The 12,736-nt window shown below is 34.5% G+C and overlaps 1 protein-coding gene across 1 annotated transcript in view; it reads right to left on the bottom strand.

The window, feature by feature from the left end:
- Positions 1 to 10,501: 10,501 nt before the first annotated feature.
- Positions 10,502 to 12,736, bottom strand: part of LOC149800209 (uncharacterized) — a 45,662-nt gene continuing 43,427 nt past the window's right edge. The window contains exons 4-5 of the mRNA XM_089959779.1: positions 12,073 to 12,201; positions 10,502 to 11,374 (exon numbers count right to left, since the gene is read on the bottom strand). Coding sequence (XP_089815905.1) covers positions 10,815 to 11,374; positions 12,073 to 12,201 — 689 coding nt within the window. The 3' untranslated portion in view covers positions 10,502 to 10,814. The remainder of the gene's footprint in view (positions 11,375 to 12,072; positions 12,202 to 12,736) is intronic.

The raw sequence follows: 12,736 nt of genomic DNA, 5'->3' as shown, positions 1-12,736 counted from the left end.
ATTCAAACAGGATTTGGTTCTGTAAAAGTTCAAGTGGAGACTGAGGACGCCAATCCCAGTAATATGGTGATCATATTAGATCACGTGATCTAAATATGTACAAGTGTCAAATATAACTTTACGTTGGAATAAAAGATCTGTCCAGACTGGCGTCATCACAGATATACAAAAATGAGAAGAAAAATATACATGTAAGAAATGTTTGAATTTTGTAACACAGCAGAAATGTTTTAAGAACACACATAAATATAGACAAACAAACTGTTCTAGAGTAGGTACAGGGCTGTCACAAGTTTGCATTTGACGAAACTACGCACGGGCGAGTGTAGTTTTCGGTGTCCCAACTCGGTACAAATACCGCAAAATCTGTACAATGGCGCCCCCTACCCTCTCAAGGGCCTGGGGCCTAAGGTGGTCACCAGTATCACCCGCCTATCAAGACGACCTTGTGTAGGTAACCCAGTTGTCATTATGCCTGAAGATGGATAAGCTATCAAATTTAAAAATTATCAGAATCAATTAAAAGTTTCATATGACTGCATTCAGGTATTTTGCAACTGGGTTTGGTAAGATATCAAATTGTTTACAGTGAACAAAGAGCTTAAACGCAGAACCTACACAACAGGCAAGGAACATCATTTCAATTCAACTAAAATTGGTAACATCTTTCGAAGGAAAAATAGTACAGATCACGAGCATGATAAGTTTACTGGAATGTACATCAATACTGTTTACAACAAGGAAAATTTAAAACAGCTAAAATTCATCCCTTTGTTTACTTACAATTTGTTTATTACAGTAACTTTTTTCAAGGAAATTGTACTGAATTGCTATGAGAATTAATTTTTAATTATCAAGTAATTCACAGTTCAAGAATGGTAATTAAATAACTGAACATAACGATTAGATTGGTTGGTATCTTTTAATTTATAGCTCAATCTCTACAGCAGTTGGCAAAGAATTTAGATGAGAGAAAATTTACAGAAAACATGAAACACTTTGACGCGAAGAACCAACCAATTTTGGTGTTAACTTTGCTATTGCTTTCTATGAAATTTCATTGGGTTAAGGCTATTCTATGTATGTATTATACAATGATATTTTCGATTGTGCTGTTTAACTCCCTGCGTTATACAATGATATTTTCGATTTTGGTGTTTAACTCCCTGAGTTTTTTTCCACCTAATTATTCGGAATTGTGTATTGATCTTACAGCTACATCTAGTTATTTATTGTGACGGAACAAAAACAGTACATCCAGAGGCTACTAATAAAACAAAATATGGCTGCCTTGGTTTTCAAAATTATCTGAATACCTCATATGGTTACCTTAGTGTTCAAGATTCACTGGATACCTCATATGGTTGCCTTGGTTTTCAAGATTCACTGGACACCTCATATGGCTCCTCTATGTAACTTTAATGACTTTGCATTTTGTTTTCCTCTACAGTGTTTTGTATTCCTGTTACAAACTGTCGGCCTTTATGATACTGCTTCTTGTTACGTTGTCATTGATGGTAGGATGTTACTACAGTTTAAACGAGTCACTAAAATTGTCGTTCTGTCTGATTATGCTACTCATTTTCGTCACCATGTCACTCTGTTACAAAAAGACAGTCGCTACAACGACATTGTTCAGTCTCGTATTGTAATCTGTATATTGCACATGTTTTACCATGCTGCTCTAGTCTGTATGTAAGCCTTGTTCTGCCGATATTAATAGTTATATCAACCTTGTAACAATACTTGGTACTGTCAAAATAGACTGTGCCATATACGTTCTATGTTGAACCTGTTCATCCATAATTTACGATCTTTTTGTTTCATTTCTAAATTCCTTCATCTGTCAAACATTACTATCTTACAGAAAAATTAATGTGCATTAAAATTCCTTGTGAAACCTTTTAACATTGTTTCGTTTGTTAAGCCAAAATCTCCAATCTTTAATTGCCTTACCTACCACGTGATCCTTTCCATCAATAGTCAAATCCATTTCACGTTTCTGATAGAAAGAGTCATTTATATACTGATTAGTCAAGTTCTTGTACGTGTTGTCAATGAAATGGATTAATAAATTTCACAACCAGAAGTTGTCATCAACACGGCACTGATTAGTTCATTCTGTTCATTTAAACCGTGATCTGGGTCTTGTCCTAGACTTAACCCAGTCCACTGTTTACTATTTTGAAGCGCATACAATTATCTTATTAAATTTATTGTTTGTGTTGACTTTATTAACCTGTTTTTGCATTGAAATGAGTCGCTAGACAAGTTTAAGACGATGTATCCTTTAGGTTTTCAGTCTAGAATCCTTTCCTCTACAATGAACTATTAGCTGCTGCCAAAGAGAAGAAAGTGCCATGACATTTACTTTCAAAATAAAAAATATGTTGAGACTCTATTTACTATTTTGTCACAACTGTATGTAGTTCTTTTTGATTTTTCGGTCTAGTATGTTTGTTTCCTCTATCGTGATACAAGATAAATCTCGTCTCTTTTGCATTTCGTTTTTAACATTTCTTCTATGATCTGTTCTGTGCTGCATTTTACAATGGCCTATTTTCCAAGCTGAATTTTAGTCAGTATCAAATGAAAGTTCTGTGAAAGCCTGATATTAAAAATCCGTATATGAACATACCGGAAAACGTGTGCTTGTTGGTATATCATCTCGGTGTTGTACAATTTGATTCCAAATAACCCGATTAAATGTGTTAACATTCTCTGTAATTAAAGGTTGTATGAATGCAATGCAAAAATACAATACAAGATTCTTTAAATGGTAATCTAGGTGATCAGCCCATAATACAAAAATATATTCAACAACAAAATATATCAAAAGAAGTGCATATCTCTAGACTGTTTATAGTGAATATGCCATCTATTTTGTGTTACAAACAGTAAACGGAAAGTAAATATTACAGCTCTGTGGACAACAAAACGATTTTGTGTCTTATCTTTTCTTTTTATGGCAACGTGGAGCTTAACATTGGACCCGCATCAGGTTGCACAGGTAACAGTGATAGCAGTCAAAATTATATGTTACTGACGCTGATTATATACGTTACGTTTCCCATGTATGCGATTTTGTCTTTTAACTGCGACTTTTTTACGTGTGCATTTTTTACCCTGGTTTTACGCTCAGTTCAAAATTCGCATTATGTTCATTGCGATAGAAGAAGGCAATTATATGACATTATCAAAAAAAAATTTAAACTGTAGGTTATAAAGCACGAGGCCACGACTAATCTGGTGAATTCGGCGTAAAAATAGAATTACGTGAGAGTAATTGTGAAAATAATTGTAAAATATTTCTAAAATGTATATTAGTAAAAACACAATAGAACACAAACGACTTTTAGGAGATGAATACACTTCTGTATATTGTTATTATATTTGTTTAATTTATATTTGATTTAATGTAATTGTTTGTTTATTTATTTTTTTTAATTTTTTTTTGTACGATTACTTGCTATTGTAATGTAGCTTTATTTACTGGAACAGAGTTCAGTTCTGAATGATTTTGTATTGTTGACGTAAACAACTTTATAGCGACATTGTATCTAATGCTGACGATTTCTTGACATTGATTCAGAAATCAGTGAGAATTGTAATAAACAAATTTTTTTATAAATATTAGTTTTTTCTCCGAGTAGGATTCAAAAGTGAAATCGAGTCCATACTTGGAGTACTTGACAAATAACACGCAGCAATTGGTTTTTCCAGAGGATTGACCCACATCCGAGCATGTATTGCGTTGTAGCTAGATTTATTATTGATGTTTTGAGAAATAATAGTTATTCCTTCCATATTGCTTGAGAAGCCAAATTGTTTTATGTTGTGACCAGTTTTGAGGCTAATTAATTTATCTTTCTTCAAATTATTTGGATTCCAAGAGATTGTTTTTCCCTGGAAATACTTGTGTTCTAAATTCTTGGACAAGGAAGTGATTGAAATTTACACAGAATTCAAACACTGGAATACTATTTTCTGTGATTCAACAGACTGACTGTTGACGCATCAGTACGACGCTGACCACATCGTAAGTCATCGCCTTCCATTCTGGATTTCATCGGGATTTGAACTCAGTTTCATTAGACTTTTTATTACTTGGACTTCTATTTTTATAATTCTTGGATTATTTGGGGATTTTATTAATTAATTAATCATCATGATGCGCCGGCAGATCGAGGTCTCCGATATTCGTTATATTGATTACTCCTAACAAATTGCATATACCCAGATCTGCAAGCGGATTATGTGACGGCATATATTGCTTTATACAGTGTGCAGTTAGACCTGGCTTTTACGGGGCGGTACTGTAACTGTACCAACTAACCATTGAATAAATAAAGGATATCTACGTTTTTGCAACAGCTAAACGGAAATATTCCCACGAGTGAAGTGGAACCGTTTTGTTGTCACGAGTAGCGATTCGTGACTATTTAAGATGTTTCCACTTCACAAATGACTATTTCCATTTATAAATTAAAAAACGTGGACCTTATTTTTTATTATATATCATGTCTACTTTCTGCTGGTTTGATTTCGTTGTATGCATTTCTCGATGGCACCTCAATGATTGCATAAATGTACACTAGAAGGTCTACAGTTGGCGCATTTTAAGATATGTATATCTAGATGCAGAGAGAGAGAGAGAGAGAGAGAGAGAGAGAGAGAGAAAAGAAGAAGAAGAAGAAGATGATGATGATGAATGAAGAGACAGAAAAGAAGAAGAAGAAGAAGAAGATGATGATGAATGAATGAATGAATGAATGAATGAATGAATTAAATATGTCTTAATATGGTAATACATTTTTAAATAACACAGACGAAAATAAATTAACAGCCACGTTTCACGAATGTATCGTTTACACATCATGATCATGCATCAAACTGTATATTTTACCAAAGTAATGACGTATTCGTATTCGTATTAAAATGAAGAGTTATTTTCTTGTTTTCGTTAACACAATCATGCGCGGATTGATACTTTTGGGGTGGGATATAGAAAAAACAAAGAGCAATTGTGTCTGTCAAACGTCAGATTGTAAAGTATATAAATAACAGATTTTAATAATTCTGACTTTAATGAGTTCTTTATTTTCCTTATTTTTATATTCCAACATGACTTTTCTATGGCCTTATTAGGTTTGCACACTAGCTCGGTAGCAGCTGCTGTATTCAATTTGCTATTTTCATTTAGTTATTGTTTGCAATCAGCCTTAATCGCGACCCGATTTATCCTCCGTTTTCAAACACGATTCTGATACGACTCAAAATTGCTACTTGGAAAATTATAATGCTATATTTATTCAGGAGTTTTTGTCGTTAAAAATATGTACCGCACGTCGCAGTGTATTACATGTATTTAATCCTGTACAAGTAGCAACATGTCATATAAGTTCAGTCACTGACATTTTATATGATTCGTCTCGTAAGCTCGTTATAAAAATGATAATACTTGAGATGTACTGCTTGTTGTTTAAGTTTGTGTTTACGCATTTCTCAAAGGCACCTCATTGATTCTATATGTGTGCACTCTTGAGAGTCTACAGTTGACACATTTTAAGACTGTATATTGTGACGTGGAGGGAGGGTGAAAGGAATAGAGAGAGAGAGAAGGTGCCGAACGAAAATGAAATAAGCCTGATATGGAAATACAGGTTTGAATAACAGACATAAAGGTAGATATACCTCCAAATGGGAAAAGGTAGGTCACCACTGTGGAGATATCATTTTTCTCCAACTAATGTTTAATAATATCTCGCAGCGTGTATTTAATTCCTTCCACCAAGCAGATTTCAGAACCCCAACTACCCCACTAACAAGCCGTCCTCTGCTATGGTGTATTATTTCCTGATATGGCCGGTGAAAACCAGAAATGTCCGAAATTACTACTACTAATACTACCAATACTCTCTGCCTCCCTCTGTCTGTCTGTCTGTCTGTCTATATATATACATGTGTGTGTGTGTGTGTGTGTTTGTGTGTTTCACACAACATGCATTTTTGTGATTCAACATTACAGTTTAAAACAAGACGCCAAGTGGGTCTGAGATCGCTTACCTGTCAAACACTACCATAATAGCCAAACGCAATGGATAGTTCCAGTGACGAGTGAAAAGTTCCGCCCAGTCAGTTATTTTTCCTCCGGCTCGCAAGCTATCGTCAAAATGATAAATTGAGTAGCTTCAGCAGCAGATTCTTTGGTAAATATTACTGACAATATTTTTTAATCATTCCTGCTGGATTGCAAGATTATTTCAGATTGTGTGTTAAAGAAAGGCTTGAACTACTACACACAAGGGTATATTCATGAAGTTTGGATTTTCGATGGCGAAAATCAGGTAAAGGTTTCACCTCTTTGCTGGCAGTCTGTGAGGAAGAACGAACATCCTCATAAACTTCAAGAAGGCATTAAGCTGGAATAGGACACAGTAACATAATCCTTCTGTTCTTGCCAAGTTTGGTATGTGTATTAATTAAATCAGAATTCATTTCTAGCATCACTTCAATACTGGTTTTCTTTCACATTTAAAATAAAGCTTTCGTTATTTATTCGCACCCATTAAATTTATATCTTACATGTGTCATTGTCACGTAAGAATAATAATAAAGATGTTTTCTGATCTACAATAAAAATTTTGTATTTATTATCAATTAATAATCTAATTATGTTTTGGAAAAGCACTAGTGTTACAATAAATAAATAAAAAATTGTATACAAAGTTTCCTGAGTGATTGAAGGTAGTTTTTTTTGCGTTCTATTTGCCGCTTGACATGTACCCTCGGTTAGACTGAAGAAAAAAAAAACGTTTTGAAACAATGAAGGGTAAACCTGTAAATTTAAATTAGCGTAGACCCATGTAAAATGATCATTCTTAATATTCTCTTAGAAAAGAAAGAAACAATATTGGCAAGTCGAAATAACAACTACGGACATGTTGACGCGGTTTTATTTGCATCCGCTTGTACCCTTGTTTGCTATTTAGTGTAACACATTCTTTCTTACTTCACTAATGTCAAGCCATTTTGTAGGTGTCATGAAATCAGTACTTTGTTAGAGGTAAATCTTATTTGAAGTCAGAATGACAAAAATGCAACAAACAGCAGGACATAACTTGCTGTTGTTTATAGCCTCGTGCCTAATATAAACAAAATATATTTTATTACAGTTTCAACTCTTCGTAAAGTTAAATGTTGAACGAGAACCTCCGTAACAAATCAGTTTTTGCAAAAATTCACTTTAAAAGTTTGACATAAATGATGTCTAAGCATAATTTTGCAAGTATATAGTGACAAATAATGTTATGCAGATATTTTTATTTCGATCTTGGTGTATAAATATTTTCCCTTTTTATAGCGATGGCCACCATATTTGATGATGTAGCGAAATAAATTTTTAAATGTGAAAGGCTCTTAAACTAGAATGCTTCATGTCAAATTAAATCAAATTCTTTCAAGGGCTTTTATGAAGAAACAATTCTATGTTAAACAGCAGCAGCCATCTTTTATAGCAGACTTTGTAACACGGTAAAGGCCTTTCCTGTCAAGACGCTTCTTACCAAATTTAGTAAAGTTCTGTTGTGTGGGTTTTTAAAGTTATTTAAACCTGAGATTTAAATAATAATAATAATAATAATAATAATAATAATAATGGTATTTATATTTGAAAGTAGAACCGTATCATTGGCACGAAACTTAAATGGGTTTATACCAGGATGGCTTCCGTAAAATTTTGTCTATTACTTTTTGAGTGGAGTTTTTGCCAGATTTCTTCACAGAGATGAGCAGTCCTGGAAAGTCATTTAAGTGTTTTGCTGGCGCTTGCCTCGTTTTGCAATTTCTCCTTATTATTTTCTTCCAGGTAATGCTGGCCATTTTTGATGGGATATCAGTATCTTTGAAGAGATTTTGAACGGCATCAACGCCATGATGCTTTTTGCCAACCGTGATCAAATTCTTATGAGCAGATTTTGGAAAGAAATTGTTTAAAGGTCTTTTTATATATTTTGTAACAGCGGCAACATTTGATAACCGATCAATATCATATGATTCATATTGACAGATCTTCATGCCAGGATGTCGATTGTCGAATTTGGTCAAATTCTGCTGAGCAATTGCTGAAAATACGATGCTGAAAACATTTACTATTATCTTTTCTTTTAGTATGGTGGCCATATTCGATTTCTGATCAGCATTATTTGCATAAAACTATAAGACTTATTAAATGCTCATTTGTTCTCCGTTAACTTTACATTGTCAGAATCGTGCAGTATTTTACGATATTGAACTCGCGTTCAATTCATATTGAACTCACGTGAATAAAGTAACTACTTTCTATTTGTCAACAAATAATGGACGCAGACGCCTGCATTTTCGAGTTATTTGTTGTTTTTTTGGGGGGGTATGTGGATGAAGTAAACCCACTCTTTGAACTATTTTGAAAGCAGAGATGCCAACGTTGATATTGTGGATGAATTCATAGACTCAATAAAAAAAACTTTCAACGAAGCACGCGATTGAACGTTATATCAGAAATGTGCAGCGATTGCTGTGTGATAACTATTTTGTAAAAATATCATGTACACCCACGTAGTAGGCGCTTTACGTTCTGGTTGATTAAATTTGTTTCTGAATGAACTAAAGCAGATGTTTGGTGGAATGCCACATAGCAGCTGCTTTGCCACATTCCGCGTTAACTTTTTTGATACAATGTTTCGGATTTAGGCGGGCGATCGACGCCAGATTTCATAAAATTGATAGGTTCTTACAAATAAAATGCAAGTGGCAAGGCATAAACTGTCTTCTTTAGCTGGAAAGAAGAATAGCAAAGAATATACTTACTGTTTTACTTTCTGAATTTCCTCAAAATGTATTTTCTTAGTTCTGCAAATCCGAATTACAGGAGTCATGTCATGGGTTCGCAAGCTTGATTACACATTTTGAAATTGTATTGTAATTTCGACTAAAAGCGCAATTACATCCTCCTTACTGTACTCAAAATGAAATAAATATTATGTTCCATAGCGTCGTTTTGATAATTGCAATTGAAAGACTTCATATTTTCCCACATTATGATATTAACATTCAGTGACAGAACAGAAAAACCTGCAGATGTCAACACGCTGCTCCGTCGCCACTGAAATCCGATGTGCTTCATGTAGAATTGGTATAGATAAAACCAGTTCATAATCACAAAATTTAGTAGAAACGACAAAAATATCAAAATCTATTAACTCCAGATCAAATGGAAAAGTTGTTGCAATGCTCATTCATTCACAAAATGATTCCAAATTTCAACTTTAAGTAGACCAAAACGACATTTTCTTTCGAAAGTTATGTCTAGCGCGCGACTAAATTCAAATTTATCTGAGCGGAGTTGTGTGCGAATTAATAATGTTGTTGTTCTGAAATGATGAATCTGCGCTTGTGTATTTAATTTGGAATACGGCATACGTTCAGTTACTTTGTTTCTTGGAGTGTATTCTTGTTTATATAATTAAGCCTTAGGTAGAGTAAGAACATGAACATATAATAAAATGCTTACTGCATTTGTCTGTGAAAATATAAACTCGTTTTGTCGAATGGATATACGGCACTCCCATGGTCGTGTAATATTTCCATCCGAAAAACTCGTTCTTATTTTCCCATGCAAATGCAGTAACCTATAAATATTTGGTCGATATCTGTTAAATGGCTTTTGAAAAGAAGTCATTTAAGTTTTACTGCTTCTAGTAATGGCGGTCACATCTGACGGCGCATTGGCAGCAATTATATAAAACTGAAAGCTGTTTATGATAAAATGCTTTCTTTCAAATTATGCCACACTCTGCTAAGTTGATTTTGAAAATGGTTTAACGGCTTTCTATTTTGGTTTTTATTTTTAGTAACGGTGGCCATATTAGATAACTGATTTAAAAGAGCCTCCATTATGCAATTTGGTCAAATCTATAGAGTGGTTTTTAAGTTACAGTTACAAATAGCAACCGTGAAATGACGACGAAAAGCGGACGGCTCACAATGATGAAGCACCAAGGACCATTTCATATGCTCCGTTGACCATATGGCCAGGTAAGCTAACAATGACATATATGTCCAAACCGTCAGTATTTCAAATATTTTGCAATCGTCCATTTGATCATATGACAGATATAGAATATTTGCTCATGGCACAACTATGGTGCTTTACTACCGTATCATTTTACTTTGTCCGTTTTTCTACTGTTACAAGTTTGTGAAGAAGAAGTTGTTCAGACACAATTTCATTTACCGCAAACATTAAAATACTCGTTTGGTATAGGACAATAAATAATGCATGCGTTTAGTTGAGTGAATCATATTTGCAAGTATAAGCACGTGTAGTTACTGGCATCAAATAGGATTTTGACATAGATACAATGAGTCCATTATATTATGGCACAATATTAATATTTGAGGGACAATTGTTGCTACAGAAAGTGGTCCAACATATGTTAGCAATCAACACACAAAACATTGATATTGGTCTCCTTTTTATTCTGAATGACTACAAATCGAGGATGTGTAAGCATAATTAAGTTGGTCAATCAAGCAAGTATTTTCAACATCGGGTTCATTCGAAATCAATTAAATCTTTCACCTTTATGGAAACGATAGGCTTGATCCAGCTTCATTCATCATATCGTGTGCACAGTACATCGCCTTCAGGAGCTCAAAAGCTTGATTATCCTGGTGCTAAATCCCATTTATATTTTTTTCAAATGATAATGTTTAATCTCAATCGCCAGTCTCTGTCAATATTTTGGAGATAAAGGGACTCTATTTACCGCAAACTATTTAGCGCAGACAAACAAATGGTTGGCCCCATAATTGGCTGTTTTTGTCTTTATAACTTTTAAACCTGATTCTACAAGGGCCTTCTCGCATTCTTCGATACCCCAACATGTACCGTATCCAACATAGGGTGGATAAGACATGCTCGATGGCAGGCAAAGAAGCATGCTCTGTGCATAAAACATGGCGGCATCATTATTCCCGACATTGTCCGCGTGTGTGCTGTGCGCATTAGTTTCAAATACCCAAAATATGCCACCATCTTTCAGGATTCGTTTTATTTCTGAAAAGGCTTTCCATGGGTCTGGAAGATCGTGTATGACATCATAAACAAACACCCAATCAAACTGCCCTGTCCAGGAATCAGGGAGATTCAAAGCGTCTCCATGTTCGATTGTCATGTTCGTGACCCCTTCACGGCGGACGTTCTCTCTTGCTCTCTCTACCCCGGATTCTGTATACTCCAGGCCAATAAAGGTGGAATTCGGATAAAGTTTTGCAATAGCACAGGATATGTTGGCTGAGGCACAGCCTATATCCACAACTTTCATGCCAGACTCTGAAATTATATCATTGTTATTTATCAGATTCTATTTAATGATTTATAACATAAAGTCCGAATAATATGTGTCAAATGAAAAAATAGCTATACAATATGAAATGTTGGTTGTATAACATAAAAGAAATGGTTAAATGACATGAAATAATGGTTACAAATATGAAATAATGACCATGCAACATGAAATAATGGTTATAAAATATGAAATAATGGCAATATAACATGAAATAATGACCATGAACATGAAATAATGGTTATAAAATATGAAATAATGGCCATACAACATGAAATAATGGTTACGGATCTACAGTGGTTAAGTGAAGAAACGAATGATTCCTAATTTAAGGTGAGAAGATAAATGGTGTTGCAAGCAACGTTATTGTTATTTGACAGACGCATACGAGTATACTTGAAACCGAAATGTAACTCTAAACGACATAATAAATGATAAATTAGGTCATATTAGATGACAATTACGCAATTGACTCAAAGAACGAAGACGTTTCAAGGCCATAACTATAATATCAACACAAAAAAAAACAACAGCACAACAAAAAGAAAAGAAAAAACAATCATTCGAAAAGTGTGGTCCCGTTCATCGCTTCAAATTTGGTACGACGGAGATAAATTAAACTTGTGCATTCAACAAAGGAAACAACCGTCATCCACGATTATAAATACGACCTCAAAAGTATTACCCAGTTCTTGCTTCATTTCCATTTCCTCAAGAACTGGGAGAACATCGGTTGCGATGATGTGGTCCTTTTCCATCTCTCGGAATGAATCCATCCAATCGAACAGGCGTGGGTCTGTCGCATATGAGAACCCTAAGATGCAAAACAATGGAACACTGTTTTACTATCATTTGTACAAATGTGATTCACCTTACTTCCAGAGTCCTCTATGCCAGTTTTCGTTGAAATTGGTTAATTCATTTCTTGACAATAAGTTGATAAAACATGTGTTGACGGACAGACGACAGGCAATAGTTGTAGGGTCATGCCATAAGTTCTTTATGCCTTACAGCCATGAGTCGAAACAAATACAGTAACCTTGTGCTTTAACTAATTTGCATTTTGCGAAAGCGTCGTGTTTGAAAATTCAGTAATGTAGATCTAAAATTTCACTATCTGTAAATTTGTTAACGCTTATTTATTAAAGTTATAAATGATAGCAATTGTGACCTACAAACGCAGTGGCAACTTCACCTAATTTGTCTGCAAGCACGATTACTCCGATAAATTACAACTTAAAAGTAAGTCAAATTCATGGCAGCAGTAGCCCTCTTTTGATGGACTTCCTCAGTACATATTGTATGGGGGCCCCGAATGGCCGAGTGGTCTAAAGCGATCTCCGTTACGG

Source organism: Sinohyriopsis cumingii, chromosome 5 (assembly GCF_028554795.1).
Source record: "Sinohyriopsis cumingii isolate HCF-2022 chromosome 5, ASM2855479v2, whole genome shotgun sequence".
Classification (NCBI taxonomy): Eukaryota; Metazoa; Mollusca; class Bivalvia; order Unionida; family Unionidae; genus Sinohyriopsis; species Sinohyriopsis cumingii.
This window is presented reverse-complemented; position numbering and strand designations above follow the sequence as displayed.